At 35.2% G+C, this 19,604-nt stretch overlaps 3 protein-coding genes across 5 annotated transcripts; 2 read left to right on the forward strand and 1 right to left on the reverse strand.

Annotated features, from left to right (window-relative positions):
- Positions 1–8,170: 8,170 nt before the first annotated feature.
- On the reverse strand, positions 8,171–12,795 carry LOC105762248 (uncharacterized). Its single transcript, XM_052625476.1, is given in 13 exon segments — positions 8,171–8,583; positions 8,741–8,974; positions 9,322–9,546; positions 9,757–9,921; positions 10,047–10,183; positions 10,363–10,437; positions 10,440–10,516; positions 10,611–10,734; positions 11,000–11,100; positions 11,197–11,279; positions 11,367–11,591; positions 11,692–11,793; positions 12,498–12,795. Coding segments are annotated over 13 exon segments (1,953 nt in total). The 5' UTR covers positions 12,765–12,795; the 3' UTR covers positions 8,171–8,445.
- A 2,370-nt stretch (positions 12,796–15,165) lies between these two features.
- LOC105764851 (inositol polyphosphate multikinase alpha) lies at positions 15,166–17,296 on the forward strand. 3 transcript variants are annotated; one of them, XM_012583631.2, is made up of 2 exons: positions 15,166–15,319; positions 16,189–17,296. In XM_012583631.2, the coding sequence occupies exon 2, from the start codon at positions 16,217–16,219 to the stop codon at positions 17,126–17,128; it is 912 nt and encodes a 303-aa protein (XP_012439085.1). In that variant the 5' UTR covers positions 15,166–15,319; positions 16,189–16,216; the 3' UTR covers positions 17,129–17,296. The 3 variants fall into 3 exon arrangements, with proteins under 3 accessions (XP_012439085.1, XP_012439084.1, XP_012439083.1); XM_012583630.2 differs by lacking the exon at positions 15,166–15,319 and adding an exon at positions 15,342–15,980; XM_012583629.2 differs by lacking the exon at positions 15,166–15,319 and adding an exon at positions 15,342–15,639.
- Positions 17,297–18,420: 1,124 nt separating this feature from the next.
- On the forward strand, positions 18,421–19,482 carry LOC105764855 (germin-like protein subfamily 3 member 4). Its single transcript, XM_012583638.2, has one exon. The coding sequence runs from the start codon at positions 18,581–18,583 to the stop codon at positions 19,235–19,237; it is 657 nt and encodes a 218-aa protein (XP_012439092.1). The 5' UTR covers positions 18,421–18,580; the 3' UTR covers positions 19,238–19,482.
- Positions 19,483–19,604: the final 122 nt, after the last annotated feature.

A 19,604-nucleotide genomic window follows, 5' to 3' on the forward strand; every position in this document is an offset into this window, starting at 1 on the left:
ATAATGTCGATCTGTCTGCAGATGATGCGTTGGAGTTTCCAGAGCTACCACACCAGTTGCGTGATCATACAAGTTCGGGGCTGGATTCGGGTGAATTTGAAGTTGGTAATCAGTTTTCCAACAAAGATAGTTTTATTGGTGCTTTGAAACAACATAGCATCACCAACAGCGTTAACTACCACGTGGTTAAATCTAAATCTGATAAGTTTGAGGCAAAGTGTACCGTGCAAGACGGCACATGTTCATGGAAAATCTACGCCTCGTTGAAGAAAAGGACATGGTTGTGGGAGATAAAAAAGTACAAAGGTCCACATACATGTGCTGCAGGTATAATATTGATGGTTTTTAAATAATATTGTTATTATGTAATGTTGTATTATTTAATGTACTCCATTTATAGGTGTTTCATAGTATCATCCCAAGATGGATTCAGCTATGTTAGCTAGCTTGATACTACCCACGATGAAGGCAGATCCCAGGACTTCAGTACCGGTCTTAATTGCCAATATTCGTAGCCAAATGGGGTACACGCCCTCTTACCGCAAGGCTTGGATAGCTAAGCAGAAGGCGTTGGAGAAGATGCATAGTGGGTGGGACGCTTCATATAATGAAATATGGCAGTGGTGTCAAGTGCTAGAGAGATACGTCCCAGGTTGCATCGCAGACCTTGAAACGGAAAATGCGTACTACAACGACTGATTGCTACGTGGATGCCAAGTGTTCAAACGCCTGTTTTGGACCTTTAAGCAATACCGAGACGCATTTCCATACTGCAAGCCATTGGTACAAATTGACGGTACTTTTATGTTTGGTAGGTATACTCATCGGCTATTGCTTGCAGCGGCATAGGATGGCGGTGGGAGAATTCTTCCAATTGCGTTTGCAATAACACCGGGGGAGTCTTCTGATGACTGGGATTTCTTTCTATCTAGGTTAAGGAGGCATGTGTGCCCCCAACCTGATATCTGTGTTATTTCAGATCGGGGTACAGATATACTAGCTGTATTTGATCGACAGGGAAGGTTATGGCAGCGCATACACCATCGATATTGCCTAAGGCACGTTGCTTCCAACTACTACAGGCAATATCCATCTAGGAGCGAACGACGACAAGTGACCAACATGAGTATTTAGTCTCTATTAATATTATTTCGTTTGTCATTTTAAATTTATTGTAAATGAAAAAGTGGTATGTAATGTTCGCTATTAACTTATATTGGCAGGGTATGAAATAAATAAAGACCGTTTTCACGAGATGTTGGAAGTTTTACGTTCAATTAACAACAAATGCGCGGACTACCTTTACAACATACGTTTCGAACAGTGGTCACAAGCATACGACGGCGGCCTACGATATGGTCATATGACCACAAACCTGGCCGAATGCATAAATTCTGTTCTAAAAGGAACGCGCCATCTACCGATAACATCGGTTGTGTGAGAGACATATTTTCGTTTGGCGGCGCTATTTCCAAAGCGAGCAGTGAGTTATGCAGGCCAGATGCATGGAGGCCATGTATAGTGCAGTAAGGTAGTGCAAGAAATTAACAAGGCCAAGGCGCAGGCGAACATCATGCACACAGTGTGTCACGATCGAGACAACTTATGGTTTCGTGTGACAGAGTTTGACAGGCCGCACCAAGGTGTTATTGGTGGGCAATATCGTGTACACTTGCGAAATAGGACTTTCGACTGTGGGATGTTTGATGCACTTCGTTATCCATGCGCTCATGTAATTGCAGCTTGTCAGAATCTCTGTCTGGATCCGATGAGCTATGTCGACGAAGTGTACAAATTAGAAAATATGTACAACATCTGAAGACACGTTTTCTCACAGGTCCCAGATGAGCGTAAGTGGCCGCCCGTATCGCTTGCTACTTTTAAGTTATTACCGGATAGAGAATTGCGTCGCAAACTGAAGGGTCAACCTTGCTTAACTAGAATACGTAATAATATGGATATCCGAGAAATAGTCTGTTAAGGCAAGTTGTGCGGATGGTGTAGGAATCCAGGCCATACAAACCGATCATGCCCAAATCGCAATAGTTGAACGTCATTGTAAACAACTTTGTATTATTAAGAATATTTGCCTATTTGTGAAATGAAATAATATGCCAAGTGTTCAACATATTGAATTATTTAAAATAATTTTTATTATTAAGAATATTAACTATTTTGTATTTTATTAAATGAAATAATATCAAAAAATTCAAAATAAACTATTTTGTATTTTATTACATCAAATAATATCAAAATATTCAAAATAAACTATTTTGTATTTTATTACATTAATGTTACTATTATTTACAAATAAATTAAAATGAAAATCAATCTCCATGCCTACCGGATTCAGTGCCACATGGCGGTCGTTGACGGTTACGCGCTGGATTCTTTCTTTGTCCAGCTTTCGGCGGGGGTTGTGGTTGCTCCGGTGAGGATTCTGGTTCATCCGGTAGGGGATCTGGTTGTCGGTGTTGGGACGATGAGCCACCTTGGTACAATAGTGAATGTGGAGGTGTTTGCATCACCAACGGCGAATGTGTTTGAAACCCATACGGTGATGGGGTTTGGTAACAAGAAGAGCTCCCCGACACCCCCTCTTGTGATCCCTCATGTGACGATGGCCTATACATCGGCGGTTGACTTGGCGTATTCGAAAATGGAGATGAACCGGGCCATTGACTCCAATCTGCCATGGGACTAGGAAAATGACACGTATAAGGGTTAGGATATATAAAAGAGATAGGATACGCACTTGGCATCATCTGAAAAGGTTGTGTCGTGGGTATTGTAACACCCTTTACCCGAGACCGTTGCCGGAGTCGAGCATGAGGCGTTACTTGACTTAACTTAAAAGTTCGGGGCATAAAAATTTACTTTTAAAAGTTATTTCACTTTTCATAATAAGGCTGTCCACCTGCGCAGCAGTCACTAAATTAATTATAACTCAAGATAAAAAAATTGAAATTTAGATCCATAAATTTTCTCTGAAACTAGACTCAGACATACCATAAATTTTTCAGAATTTTTTATTGAGCCAATTAGTACAATTTATTAGTTAAAATCTCCCTTATTTCACTAATCGACTATCCTAACCTCTCATCACTAAAATTCAATTATTTCATTGTACAGACTTTATATGGAACTTCCACTTATTTGTACTTAAAATAGACTCATTAAGGAATCTAAAATATAAATTATAACTCAAAATTCCTTCTGTACAATTTTTAATGAATTTCTAAAGTCGGAATAGGGGACTTCAAAAAAACATTCTTACCCTGTCTCACTAAAATTCAAATATCTAAAAATATATAACTCTTCTGCTTACTCTATTTCTTTCATGTGAAAGTAGACTCGTTCAGCTTTAATTTCATATCCCACTCAAGTTCTAATTAAATTTCCACCATTTTTGGTGATTTTTCAAAGTTATGACAATGCTGCTATCCAAAAACTGTTCCATTGAAATTTTATTATTTTTAAAAAAAAAATTCAATATAACCCCTTTCTAATTATTTAACATTCCCTGCAAATTTCAAATTACAACCAATTTCATATTTCAACTAATTCATTTAAATACTAATAAAGTTCAACTAATCAACCATTCCAAGCTAAAAACATGTATATTTCATTGTCTAACACAACCATCACATTCAGATTTACTTTGCATTCTTAATCATTCATACTATTACTTTTTACTTCAATTCCCTATACATGCCATATAAATCAAAATGTTGTTTAACAAAATCGACCGGAGTAAATTTGGATAGTGTGATTCTTGATGTAGATCCGATCCTCCGAACGTATTTATATGTAAATCTACAAGAAACAATAAACACACACAAGTAAACTTATAGAAAGCTTAGTAAGTTCATAGGCATTTAAGATAAATCTTACCGAACTAATCATAATAATTCACATCTTATTATTCACTACACTTCCTGCCATACACAATATCCAATTGATGAAATCATTTAATTGAGCTCAATTTCAACAACTACGATAAATCTACCACTTGAATATGAGTCTATGTAACACTTACCGACTTTATCAAATTAGTGAACGTCTTACGGAATTGAGTACTTCATTTCCTCGATGCCATAGTCCAACTATGGTCTTACACATAATCATATAACACATACCGATGCCATAGCCCAGCTATGATCTTACACGGAATCACTTATCATTTATCTCTTGTCACTGATCAGATAAGTGTAGCTAAGCTACCACTTAACACTTATCACTTGTCACTGATCAGATAAGTGTAGCTAAGCTACCACTTATCACTTATCACTTATCACTTATCACTTATCACTTATCACTTGTTACTTGTTACTAATCAGATAAGTGAAGCTAAAGCTACCACTTATCACTGATCAGATAAGTGCAGCTAAAGCTACCACTTATCACTTGTCACTGATCAGAAGTACTCAAATCCGACGTTTCGCTCAATTTGATCATTTATTCGGTTTTCGCATTGTTATTTTATTTTCAATCCATCAACAAATATGTATCATCATACACTATATAATTTATGAAATTAACATTTAATCGTTAAATTTCAGCCATATAAACTTACCTGACTACTTTGGAAAAGTTGCAGAAGTTTAGTGACTAATCGGTAATTTTCTTCTTTCCTCGTTTATCTTCGGATTCTTGATCTAAAATAGAAATTTATTCATTAATCAGCATCTAATTCAATTCTAATTCATTTCACAATTTATACCCCTTTAATTTTCGAAATTACACTTTTACCCCAAACTTTATAGTTTTTACAATTTGGTCCCTACTCAATTAACCTCTCAATTGATCTAATTTTTCTCAATTAACACCTTGTCCAACTATTTTAGACTACTATATAGCCTTTTATATTCAAAATCGCAACACCAAACCCTAATTCCAAACTTTTTTACAATTAGGTCCCTAAAATCAATTTCTATCAAAATTGCTTAATAAAATCATCATATAATAAAATTAAAGCTTTAATTCCATGTTCATTCATCGTAAAAATTAATCACTCATCAATGGTAACTCTCAAAATCAGCCATGAAATCAAAAACTAATGAAATAATTAGTTGGACCTAATTGTAAAAGTATCAAAATCACAAAAATTAGAAGGAATAATCAAGAATTAAACTTACATGATTCAAATATATGAAAAACCAGCTTGGAGGGACCCTTCAATGGCGTTTTTTTGCTGAGAAATATGAAGAATTTCCTAGAAACTCTTTTAATTAAGATTTTTATTTGTTAAATTTTACAAAATTTCCAATTTTGCCCTTATTACATCACTTTTTCAGATTTTTCTTCTCTTATGCCGTCTCAACTATTCCATATTGGCATATTTATGCCTTAAGTCCCTCTTTATTTACCACTTAAGCTATTTAATCACTTTTAACAAATTTTACATTATTTTCAGTTTAGTCCTTTTTAATTAATTGACCACCCAAACGTTAGAATTTTCTAACGAAATTTTAATACCAACTCAATGACACTCGATTTATGAGTTTGAGGTTTTGATACCTCATTTTCGATTCTAATTATTTTAATATTTATTCCTAGTACACTATTCACTATTTCAAAAATTTTCCTAACTTCACATTTAACTTATACTTACTAAATTAATAATATTTTCTACTCATTTATCAGATTTAGTGATCTCGAATCACCATTCCAACACCACTGAAAATTCAGGCCATTATAGGTATCGTCGGTTGAATTACTGGGTCGGGTGACTGTGTCGGTGTTGTTGCTGGGCCTGATGAAGTTATGGGCACTGATGATGGGCCGGGTAAATTTTTGGGCCACGTTGATGGGCCTGCGCCGTCGTCCCTTCTTATTGGATTTAAAGGGCCACGTCGTTCCCTTTGGACACGCAATTACCGCTGCCTCTCCTTTGGCGAGAGTAAATACGGCTTGCCATGGATCTTAAACCATGGCATGTATTCCGGCACGCACGCTAACTCTGGAACGATGATCGGTTCCCGAGTAAGTATATAGTCATACCGATCTTCCCACATCTGGATGTAGTGTGACCAGAATCTCAGCCAATCCGTATGCAATTGCCGTAGGTCGATTTTGTGATGATAATCCAACACCTTAGCTGACACGAAAATCGATTTTCAGAATCTAAATTTCCGTAATACTCTGTTCGACTGGTACATCTCTACAGTCGCAAAGTTGACCAATGGGACTTTCACATGCCAACCATTTGAATTTTGCAAGTACTCATCCGAAATTACTGCTCAAATTGACGGATCCTCGTATAGTGTCCATTCAAATTATATGACCATGATGGAAATATTAGTTATGTACTAAATACTAAATACCAATCGACTATCTCATTATGAAAATATGTATTTTATTTAATACTTACTTGTGCTTCCGACCGTTGGTCCAATAGAAGCCGTATATCTTCAAGAGAGGTAGGTAATCGAGCATAACTTGTCGGATGGTTCCACCTAATTAAATAAAATTTTAGCATTCGATTAAATTTTAAATCTACGTAATAATTGTAAACTCTAATATAAAATTTACCTCGTTATAAATGGGAATGTATACAGGTGGTCCACTTGAGGACGTAAAAATGGAAAGCAAAACCATGCCCATGACTGCAGTAGTGACAAGCAACCTCTGATTTTCGCTTTATTCGGTCGCGTCGCCCCGCACATCTCCCGGTACAATGTTGCCAACACGACAGACCCACAGCTAAATTCACCAGCTACTCGAAAATCAACGAGTTTCAGCAGCCATCTTAGATGCACTAGGTTCTGTGACAAGTCTGGCATCAGATAACCTCCAATTATCTGAAGAATGTATGCCCGAGCATATCTGATTCTTTCTATTTCAGTTAAATCATCATCCGGATCCGGAAATGTGTCTCGTAATCAGCCCATCTTGATTCAACCTTCGTTAATATTCTCCGAAATAGCGCCCAACAGCTCGTAGCATACCGCTCCCCAATCACCAGATTGAACAAACCCGGTGACTGCGTACCCGTCGACTGGCAACTCCAATTGCAAATTGACATCTTCCAAAGTGATAGTGCACTCTCCACATGGAAGATGGAATGTGCGCGTCTCAGGTCTCCATCTCTCAATCAACGCACTGATGAGTTTCGGGTTCAACTTGCATCCCCGGCCTACCGTCGCCACGTGCCAAAAACCCGCCTCCTGCAGGTAATTCTCTACCAACGGTGATGGAGGACCATGCATATTGCGGATATAACATTGCAATATCCGATCTACAGACTTTTATAACAAATAATAAAATAATAATTATTTAAAATTGCATAAATAAAAAATCCTAAATAATATTTAAAAATTAAATTTAACACTTACCATTTTAATTTGTTCCACGGATATATGCTTGTCATCAAAATGAATCAATTCCCCGGCCATTGCTAAATTGGTAAAAAAATTTACGATTTAAAAAAAGAATTCAAAAAAATAAATTTTAAAACTATTTTAAAAATAATTAAAAATTTGAAGCTCTTTTAAATAGGAATTTGAGAGGAATTTGAGAAAATATTAGAGAGAAATTGAGAGAAAGGATTTAGTTGTGAAAAGAAATGAAGGTTGGGGGAGTTTTTATAGTTTTTTTTTGACCGTTGGGGGGGTCACCAACAGTAAAAAAAGTAGCCATTGCTACTGTTCACGCGCGGGCAAAACGCGTCCCTAAAGGAGCTCTTACGTGGCAACAAAACGCGCCCTTGAGGGAACGATTTATGTCCACGTAAACAAAGTGTGCCCTTAGGGACGCGTTTTTCTGCCACATCCCCTGACATTGCGCTGATGTGGACTCGCTTTCGAGGAAAATGGACCATCCCGGTAAATAATAAAATACTGAGCCCATTTCGATAAATTAAAAAAAAAAGACTTTTTCTTGTATTTTGCCCTATTCTTTCATTAGTTTTTTTAGTAATAACTATTGGTTACTTACAATAACCCAACAAAAGCTAAGTATTTTGAAATCAACTCTAAAACATAAATTAACATTAAAAAGTTTTAACACTTATATCCACACTAAACATTTGAACATAATACAAAATATGCTGCGTATTTATTCCCAATATTTTAGTTAAATCAGATGTGTATAAGGTAAACACGGTAAAATACTCAATTATCTATTGTTATTATTATACCAATTATTAGACCTAAAGAAGGGAATGAAGTTCTGGGGTAAGTAATAAGATGGATTAAACCTGCAAAACTTCCAGCTGAAAACTGAAGTTTCAAACTCTCAATACATCAACTTACGCTTGCCTACTGAATCAGATGTTAAACAGAATCGTGATATGACGAAAGAAACAAGAAGGAAAAAAAAACCTAAACGGGGTATCCATCAAATCTTGCCATTTTGAATGATGATATTGTTCTTAGGTACAGGTTACAGTCTGGAGCAGGCTTTGACAATTGTAAGGCACTAAAAGGTTTCTTACAAACTCTGTTACATATGCAAGCGTCTAGGAGGGATGGGAACGGTAGGGGGATTGGGTATTGTGCCGTTTGGTCCCAGATCATCTATGGGGGGCCGCTGCTTATGATGATTTGTTGCAGACTGGTAAGCCATTGCTAAGGCTAATGCCTGCAGTGAGAAAATGGGAGGAATAAAATGAGACACAACACAGCTGCATTCTGAGATTTCTGATGATTATAGTTACTTTCTATATCCACTGTATGTTACAATCCACATTAGAACTAAAAGTGGATCAAGTCCGTGGATCACGAATCCGGAAACTTACGATGTGATCATGGTTAGGAGGAGCATATATGCCCGTGTTGACTGTGGTTCGTCTCCGAGTACCAGTTGGAGGTGGATTGGGTATGTTTTTGAACCCAGTTGGAACAACAATTACTGGCAAACCTACGAGATTTCCCACGCATACTCGCTCCCAATCCGTTGCATTTCCAATGAATGCATCAATATTGAAGTTTTCTTTCACTTCTTGGATTAACTTTCCACGAGCTCTTTGTGCCTGTGGAACATTATAAAAATAGTGAAAATAGAGGGGAAAAAACATCACGAGAAAAAATGAAAAATGAATCTATCTTTTCTCTCTAGATTTCGGATTAAGCGCTATCCACTCCAGTGCTAAATGACCAGAGGGTTACTTTTAGACCTAAATCCCCGATTTCCATGCATTCCTGCTGATGTTCCACATCCTAAATCTCCATATCTTTGAAGACTGTTTTCGGTTTTCCTACTCAAAAATTGAAAGTAAAAGAAGTGTCTTCTAATAGCTCATTAGAAAATGTTTTCAAAAGTTATATGATTTCATCCAAACTATAATATCAACCAATAATTAGATAGTATAAAACAGACCTGCAAATAATCTACAGCTGAAACTACACGTGCACGACGTAACTCAACAGGCCATTGATCTTGAGCTTCATAATCATCATCCTTCCCAGATCGTTGCCATTCATCAAAATGTGCTAACATGTCAACATCCATCGTGAAATTTAGGATGCCTTGAACAGAATCGACAGTGTAATTCAGTTTGAAAGGAACCACCTTAATACCTTTTGATTCAAGCACATGAACAACCTGGTTTTAGAAAAAAGTCAGACCTTAAGAGTTACTTCGATAGTTACTTTATATCAAAGTTATCTCTAAGAGAAAAAGATATAATATTTCAGTTCAATCAATTAATTCATACCAATTCTGACATATGTTGTTTTTATTTATTTATTATTGTGCATCTGTTGCGGTTGCATAACAAACTCAAGCTTTAGCCAGATGTTTATGAAATCTAACCTCCATGTCAGCATCGTCAAGATAACCAACCGTAAGCTTTGTGATATCAACAGAGAATGGGTCACCAAAGGGAATGTCTCCTGAAGAAAGATCATCTGGATCTTTCCCTCGGATGGCATCTAGAATAACTGCACAATCAGCAGCATTTCGACAGAATGGACCAAGCTGTCCTGTTAAAAGGAGAGCATAGAAAGTTATTGGAACATCACACCCAGAGGCTGGAGCAAAAATGGGGGCTGGATAATTAAATACTTTCAGTCAAAGAAGATTCCTCTCCCTAATGGTATTACCAAGCTTTCTGATAGGCTCATCACACCAGTTCGTCCGACTGAACCAAAAGTTGGCCGCAATGTTGTCACACCACACCGAGATGCAGGATAAGTAATGGAACCGGCTGTTTCTGAACCAATTGCAAATGGAATCATACCTGTAATGAAAATTTAATTTCTTAGACGAAGTAATGTGCATCTGGTTTAGGTTCAATACTAGATCAACATGTTTGATCATGAAAAAGATTGTTAGACCTAAAAATACTATGGCTTATTACATGTTTAGGATAAATACTGGAGGACATGTATGATAAATTGAACTTAAAATAAAAAATACCAGCTGAGGTGCAGGCAGCAGGCCCAGCTGATGAGCCCGTAGAGAATTCCTCAATGTTCCAAGGGTTCCTAGTCCACCACCGAACCAGATGTCATCATATGCCAGTGATCCAGTAACAAGCTTTGCAACAAGAACTGCCCCTGCAGATTTTAACCTGCATTGACAATTCATAAGAGTGAATAATGTCATCTAACTATAAAAACTTTCCATGAGATCACAATGATTTCAGTTTCAGTGATGCATAATACCTCTTATACACCCATGCGTCAATATTAAGCACTTGATTTTTGAAAGTTGTTGAAACCCAAGTTGTCTTGTAGAGAGGTACTGAGATTATATCCTTCAATCCATAAGGGATGCCATGTAGAGGTCCTAAAATACCAAGTAATATATAACTCTCAAACCAATAAAAAAATTGACAATAAACTAATACAAAAAGAGCTATTTTTTTTAACTTCGTTAAGCAGGCAAGCATTTGTCACCATTCTAAAAAGTTGGATAAAATTATGTAACCTGAACAAGAACAAATTGTGAGCGAAAGAAGTAGAAAATTGCAGCAAATTTATTCTGACAAAAAGTTTTTAACATTATGGCCGAAGGTGATAATCTATAGTGCAGCAAGTTGTTTAAAAGGTACCTAAATGCACTCCTTGAGAGAGCAACTTGTCAGCTTCTTTCGCTTGCTGGTAAGCTAAATCTTCAGTATAAGTAACTACAGATTCAAGTACAGGATTGTATCTGGTATTTTAGCAATAAAGAATCAATGTGTTTGAGGGACAAAAAGGGTATTAGACATTATAAATGCATAAACATAACCGGATTTTTTATTTCTACCTTCTCAATCTCTTAAGAAAAATTCCTGTAAGCTCCTCGGAAGTAATCTGCTTTTTCTTTATGAGTTCTCCTAGTTCGAGAACCTGATAATAAAGACTCGGAAAGTCGCATACAATAATCAGGTCAAAGCCATTTGTTTTATTTTATAAAGGCTATATCAATTGACTCACACTCATAAAGGCTATATCTTCTTCATTAATTGGCCTTTGAATGCCGAAGGCTGAAGGATGATTAAACCTGCTGGCCTTGCCTTGTGATTGCTCCTTGCTCCACTCGGGGTTAAAAACCAGAGGAGAAGGGTTATGCAGCCCTCCATTAATAGAAGCAACTAACTTCCTGTTGGTTCTTATTATAGGAATATTGAACTCTTTTGCACCCTTTGCAATCTCAAGAACCTGAAAGAATTAATCAAATTAAAGATGATAATATTAGATAAAGCATACCCACTTCAAGCAGGATTATCTGAAATGAAGTCATAATGCTAAAATTCATCACCTTTATATCGTTAAAGAAATCAGCATCCAAAAAAGTCAACCCATGTCTACTTTGTGAAGCTTCAGTAATGTTTTTCGGACATTTATTGCCATTTTTACTGTCCTGACAAAAGCATGAGTGAAATGTCCATAAAAATAAGGTTAGGAAATAAAGCAGACCCACAATGCCTTGCATTTGCTTGTGATGTTTCAATACCTGGGTGCAAGGCTACGAGAATGAATCATAAGGTCCATAACTTTCTGACAAAACATATCCCAGATTTTTTTTATAGTTTTTCACCTGTTTTACAGATGTTAGGTAAAAGGGGAAAATATCTCCTATAAAAGAATGTGACTGAAGAGGAAAAAAAGCATAGCACATATGATCATGATCTATGTTTCTTGGACTAAGGTCCAAGTGTTCGATATGAATACGTTTCTAACATTGGTATGCTCAGTTTTTCATGACTTCCCCTATATTTTGTTAGTTCATTTTTTTGGGTTAAAGTATCTAGGATGGACATATATTCAAAAAGGCTTGATTCTCGAAATGCTTAATAGATCATGGAACCCAGATAAAATAGTAAATTCAGACGTGCCTAAAAGAAGATTCTGACAGTAACTATAGCTCCTTCAACTATAAGGATTATGTTCAAATATCAATCATATGCTTTAAAATTGTAAGGCAGAATTTATGTTCATAATGGGAATAAATTTGAAGTATCAAATTCAAAGCACGCATTCATCAAGCGGCCTCTCCTCTACAAGTAGATAGACATTGACTAGCTTATGACAACAGATATAGGAGGAGACGGCGAGGGTTTGTACCATTTCTAGGAGAGTGGCAGCTCGACGGCAAGGACAAGTTGGTAAAATAGCTGACTTGTTGATGTCGGTCAACTCTTGTTGGGCTTGAAACTGTGACGGCAGATCTGCAAAAGAATCGGCCAAGGAATAGAAGAGTAGTAAAAGGAGGGAGGCCATGAAACGTGTCGAAGGCCGAGATGACATGTTCCGACACTTGTCGAGAAACCAAGTCGCTGTGTTCCCGGCGGGTGTAGGGCTTTGCTTCTTCAATGACCGACTGACCGTCATGCCACTGAATTGGAATCTACATTACTCCATATAAAAGGGACCTTCCATTTTGTCCACACGTGGCAGATATTTATTTATTTTTTACATTTTAGGTCTCTTAGGTCTAATTTTATATTTAACCTTTATATATTAATTTATAATATAATTTAGTCTTTATATTTTTATAATATTATTAATTAATCTAGATAATTAATATCGTTAAACTTTTTATTAAAATCTTATAAAATTATATCTAATTTGAAAATTAAAATTTAAATTAAAAATTCTTAAAAATAAAAACAAAAAATATTTTAAAAATATAAAAATATAAAATAAATTTTAATCTCTAAATATTTATTATATAATTTAACATATTTAAATAATCGACCTAACCCGAATTATAAGTGGAACATGGTAATTAGAAGTTATTGAAAAATTTGGTGTCTGTGAAGAGCATTTATTTACTTATTTGGCTTTCAACCGAAAAAAGTACTTAATTGGGTTGATTATGGGTTCAATTAAGCTTAATTATGGTAGGTGGAGTGGCGTTTAACAGTGGATTAAAGCAATTCATTTGCCTCTGCTTGGCATGTTCCTTGACCTACATTGCGCTTGAAATTCACGCCACTGTGGATTATTTAATTTGCACGAAAAACTTATTTAGGGCCCTTTGGATTCCCAGTAAGCTTCAATGAGATGTGTTTAGCACTTTTAATTGGACTGAAATGGTGTTTGGGTTATGCCTACTCCCACTTTTCCTTTTTTAACCATTTATTTCGCATTTCTAACTTTATAAAATTTCTAGATTTACGTCTTTATCAAATTATTTTAAAATTGATGAAAACAATTTTTTAATTTTATCGACGTGACATGTGAATTGTTTCATAAATGGCACGTCAAGATTTAATTAATTTTAAGATTTCTAAAATAAAAAATTATAAATTTATTTTTAAAATTAAAATTATTAAAATTATTTAAAAGTATAAAATTTATTTTCTAAAAATAATATTTTTAAATTTAAAAATTAATTAAATATCTTGACATGTCATTCACGTGACAATTCATATGTATGCTACGTCGTGAAATTAACAAACATGAACTTTTTATTCATTTTGGATTGATTTGAAAAAAATTACATGTTCAAAAATTTAAAAAGTGAAAAATTAAATGAAATACTAAAATAACTTATATAGTAAAATCGAGTGCCAAAAAATTACATTATATTTGGTTCATTGTAATAGAATAGAAATATAATGTAATAGAGTTATAATCATTAATTTAATTGTTTGATTGAATAGAATAGAATAAAAGCTGTTATTCTACCATCTTTCTATTATACTTCCAAATTTTTCACATAATGTCTTTCTTTCTAATTTTAAAAATAATGGTAATTGGTAATTTTTAACTTAAAAATAAGATTTATTTTTATCTAATAAATTAATAAACTATTTATTATATAAGTAATATAGCTTAACTATAAATAAAGAATAAAAATATTATTTAAATAAGATTATCATTATCAATAATTTTTATTTATTAAAATAAAACTTTATATACAAATAATTTGATATTTTATAATTATTAATTTTAAAACGTTAAACACTTTTTTATTCAAAACGTCAATTTTGAAAAATCAATTATATATAAAAATTTCCTCCTCGCTATTACAATTTTGACTTAATTCAAACTACTATTTTAATTTCACCTTATAGTAATCATTTCAATTTTGTACCAAAAAATTGTAAATCATTTATTTAAAGTTTTCTTCCTATTTACAACCAATGAATTTGTTTGCACTCTCACTACAATCCTTTAAATATATATAAATTTGAGACATATTAACATATTAGTATAATAAATTCCTCCAATTAAAATGTAGCTAAGATAACATATACAATAGAATAAAGCACAAGATAAAATAGGATCACTTGAGATATGTTTTCAATGCAGTCTCAATCTAATCTTACATAATTTAAGAAAGCTTATTACTTAATACAATCAAATCCTCAAAATATATTGCTTCAAAATATCTGACGTAGTGCTAATTACAATAGCCACTTCCATTGATGCTGCACAACATACCTAAAATAAGCTTGCCTCAACAATATTAATATTCATATTATATAAAATTTTAAATCATGTGAAGTTAATTGTTATATCAAAGATGAAATGTGGATGGGGATGGAGATGGAGATGCTTGAGTTAGCGTCTGTAATATTAAAAATAAAGAGACACTACACAGTATAGTTTTGTCAATTGGTGGTCTGTCTTATTATTAAATAATTTTATTTATTTAGTTCCCCCCTCACCAAAAACAAATCAACCTTTCTGGACTATTTCAGCTGAAAAAGGAAGGGAACTTGGGAATCAAAATAAAAGATTTAACTGTTTAACTTTTAAAGTTTTTTTTTAAACTGCCTTACCTGCACGTTCATACACTGGATTACTTCAAAACAACGGCCTCGCTCGGACCCTCTCTCCTATTTTCAACCTGGATTTAAATGCAACTCACTTAAAATTAATATACACTTGTCCTTATCATATTTCAACCTCCCAAGGCCTCCATCTCTCCACCCGTGAGTTCTTTTTTTGGTGATCTCTTTCAATTTTGCAGATTTTCATTTCTTTCTGTTTTTTTTTTTCTTTTTGTTGGCACAAACGATTCTTGGTAGTTGACATTAGATAAGGTCTCCAGGTTTTCGATTAGTCGGTTAGATTCTAGGATTGGGATTTCTTGAACAACGATGTGATTCTGGAGAGATTAGCTTTAGATCTTAAAATATGTAGCCCATATTTTATTGATTTCTTTCCTTCGAATTTTGGGCTGTTAAATACATTGAATGGGTATAAGCATCACAAAAGAAACAAAACGCCTAAAAACAATGCTATTGCATTGGTACTGCTTTGATGAAATCTGCCTTCATTACTAGCTTAATTGAACTTGAATTTTGGCCAAATATCCCTTAGTTAATCTGATTTCTTTATGCACTTTTTTTTTGGGTTAAGTGGGGCTGATGCTGAAGAGTGTTTGTATAACATGCGAATAAAGCTTCTCTTTTAATGGTTCTTATTGTAGTTTAAAAGTTTAAGACTTTGTATATGCATAAAATAAGTAGTGAGCTTTAAACAGTTTGTATAACTTGAAGGAGACGGTGTTCTCTTAGGAGTTGGGATAGGTTGTTTGCTGCTCATTCCATTTTAGCTGTCTTCTACTTGCATGATCTACAATCTGTAAATGTAAGAAAATGTCTTTTATCTATGCCTTTTATGACAATAACTCCTTATCTCTTGAGTTGGTTTCTAAAAGTTCTATCCTTGAAGCACCTTTGGGGACTGGGTTCCTAATTGTTTAAGAACCAAATCCGTTGACATTCTGATGGTCGTTTTTCAATTTATTGAGTAAATGAAATACTAAGTGAAGAATAAATTTCATCTATGTTATCAGGTCGATTGCACATTCTAGTTTCTACAACATGCTTAAGGTCCCAGAGCATCAGGTTGCAGGTCACCTAGCCGTTGATGGAAAACTTGGCCCCCTCGTAGATGATTCAGGACGTTTCTACAAGCCTCTCCAGGGTGATGGACGTGGTAACAAGGAGTTGGCTTTCTATGAATCTTTTTCTTCTGATACACGGGTTCCAGACCACATCCGCAAATATTTTCCTGTTTGCTATGGCAGTCAACTTTTGGAAGCATCAAACGGATCTGGCTTGCTCCATCACCTTGTTTTGCAAGATATAGTTTCAAGTCATCGCAATCCATCCATCATGGATGTTAAGATTGGTTCCAGAACATGGTACCCTGAAGCATCTGACAACTACATCCAGAAGTGCCTTGAGAAGGATAGAAGAACCACCACTGTGTCCCTAGGCTTTAGAATAGCTGGTTTGCAGCTATATGAGGGAAAGGAATCAGGATACTGGAGACCAGGAAGGAAGGAAGTCCAGAGTTTTACAGTTTATAATGTCAGATCCATTCTGAGAAGATTTGTTTCATCAAATTCTTCCATTGGTAATGAGAACTCTGATTGTTCGTTTGCTCCTAGCATATATGGTGGATCAGCGGGGATTTTGGAACAATTATTGGAGCTGAAAGCATGGTTTGAGGATCAAACGATTTACCATTTTCATTCATGTTCACTTCTCATCTTCTTTGATAAGGAATCTGTTTCAAAGGGAAGTGCTTCAGTTCCTGAAATTAAACTCATAGATTTCGCTCATGTTGTGGAAGGTAAAGGTGTTATTGATCATAATTTCTTGGGTGGACTCTGCTCTTTGATAAAGTTTGTTTCCGAAGTTCTCTCTGATTCAAAGGAATCCTCAATCAAAGATCGTGTGGAATCTGAGAAGCCAGGCATTTGTACCGATAATGGAAATTGCCAATAGAGTTAAAATGGAAGGACACCGTTTCCAGAGTTCTTAGTTTGTTTTTTGCTCTGTTTTGAGTGTTGGTTCTTTTCCCCGGGAAAATTGTGATTTCTTTCTTTTTGGTTTAGAGATTGATATTTATGTTTCAAAAAAAATTTTCAGAAATGAAGATCCCTTTCTCTTTAACTGTATCACTTTTTGGCATGGTATTAGACATTCAGTTTATTGTTCCTGGAGATTGATAGTGGTGGAAAGGCTAAAAGCTAATAGATGCTTCACTGTGATGGAATGCTGTCAAAAAGGTGTTAACAAGCCATGACGGTGGAGACCTCTAAGTATGATCCACGTATACCATAACTTAGTCGCTTTTTTTTCCCTTTCCTGTAAATCAACGCCACTTTCGTTTCAACATCATTGCTATGGTCCATTATCTGTTAACACTATCAAGCTTGCTGGAATGCCTGGTTAACAGGTACTAGCAATGTTTGATTTGAAAGTCTGCAATATGTGTAAAGATTTCCACCATTACAATGCGATGTTCCAGTAGCTGTTTTGCGATATATGGTCTTTTTATCATCGATGTTTCACTGCAATTGTCCATGTTAACACATAAGAGCATGTGGATGGTTTTTATTTAGTAGTACAATCGCAAGTCTTAAATAATACCTACTCAACATAAAACCGAAATATATTCGAATTCAAATCAGAATAAATTTAAACAAGACCTCCAAATGACATTGGGCGATCAAGGCATCATGACGGTTCTATAATTAGTTTCCATTTCATGGGGCCAGGTTTGACTTGAATGGCTTAAACCCTGACAGCATGGCCTCTAAGTTACCATGATTAAGAAACTGTCAAAAACAGAAGGAATAAAGGACATAGAAGAGTAAGCATTAAGGTTTAGCTTAAAGTTTAGGACACCAAGACTTAGTAACGCCATAAGTGTTTAGATATAGTGCTCCCAGAATTGACTGCACACCTTATTAAAATTGTTTCACTACCAGTGCCCGCAAATTATAATTAGACTCATGTCATGTTGCTTCTGCTAGTTGCACTAAGAAGGCAAAGGTTAAGACCTTCGGCCTAAGGCTAACCTGTAGACTCTTTTTCCTTTCCCGTTATGGCAAAGAAAAGTTGCAGAGTCAATTAACATCTGAATCATGTGTAGACAAGTTGAAAATATTGGGTCCATGCCAGAGTTTGCTGTTGTTTTCATGAAAGATTGAAGGGAATTATCAGCAAAAGAAGACCCATCCTAGTATTTGAAGCATAGATAATCTTTTCTTTAAAGCAACGGACTTCTTGAAATGAAATCCACATGAAACCCAGTAGTGAACTCCAAGCCTAAATGAATACCTTTCAGTTCTTCCAACCTCTAAATGTTATTATATATACAAACACTGCCAATAAAACAAGCTGACATCCATAGTTTCATAAAAGAGAGAAAAACAGAATAGAAAACCAAGTATGAATCCAACTCTTGTTTTATTCATCATCATCTTATGCAGTACTTCCATCAGCATTTGCCTGGCAGATAATGATAATCTTCAGGATGCTTGTCCGACCAACACGACAGTTACACGAATGGTGTTCATAAACGGTTTCCCTTGCAAGAACCCTTCAAGCATCAGTTCTGCAGATTTCACGACATCAAATCTAAAAGATGCTGGAGATACAGACAACTTTCTTCATTCCTCAGTAAATATAGTCACTGCTGCAGATTTCCCAGGCCTGAACACCCTCGGCCTATCCATTGCTCGAACCGACCTCGATCTGGATGGCATGGTAATGCCTCATTCTCACCCCAGAGCCTCTGAGTTATTCTTTGTTCGCAAAGGCATCGTTCTTGCAGGTTTCATTGACACCAACAATAATCTCTTTGAGTCCTTAATCAATGAAGGAGATGTGTTCTTGTTTCCCAGGGGCCTGCTCCATTTTTGCATGAACGCTGGTTATGAGCCGGCCATTGCGTTCTCTGTGATGAATAGCCAGAACCCTGGTGTGGTGAGCATTGGTGGCGCCGTCTTTGAGACTGACAAACTACTGATAGATAAGATTGTAAGAAGATTGATCTCCGTTCGGGGAACAAATATGGCTAACTTTTCAAAAATTCATATCCAGTAAAAGCCTTGGAAACATGGTGTTTTAAGTACATGGTTTTTCTACTGCATGAGGTGAAAAATTGCAACCTGTGATTTAAAAAGTGCTTAATTATTTGAGTGATTTCATGTTTCACTTTGTAGAAAAGAAAGTTATTTCTTGGGAATCTGCCTTTTAGTCTATGTATAGTATTAATTTTCTCTTGTATTTAGAGTCATAATTAATGTCTCTAAATCTTGATTTGTTTGAAATGGCATTGTGTTGAATAATGACTTTTTTAAGAAAAAATTATATATTCGAAAAGAAAATAATTATGTAAAAAAATATAAAGTTTATGTAAAATGAAAAGAGTTTTGATAAAAATATCATCTCATATTTGGTAAATAAGTTA

This window comes from Gossypium raimondii, chromosome 12, assembly GCF_025698545.1.
Source record: "Gossypium raimondii isolate GPD5lz chromosome 12, ASM2569854v1, whole genome shotgun sequence".
Classification (NCBI taxonomy): Eukaryota; Viridiplantae; Streptophyta; class Magnoliopsida; order Malvales; family Malvaceae; genus Gossypium; species Gossypium raimondii.

Coding starts and splice junctions, on each gene's coding strand:
- LOC105764851 (XM_012583629.2), top strand. CDS start 15,584: ATGGGTATAAGCATCACAAAAGAAACAAAACGCCTAAAAACAATGCTA. Junction 15,640..16,188: donor AAAACAATGCTATTGCATTG/GTACTGCTTTGA, acceptor CTATGTTATCAG/GTCGATTGCACATTCTAGTT.
- LOC105764855 (XM_012583638.2), top strand. CDS start 18,581: ATGAATCCAACTCTTGTTTTATTCATCATCATCTTATGCAGTACTTCC.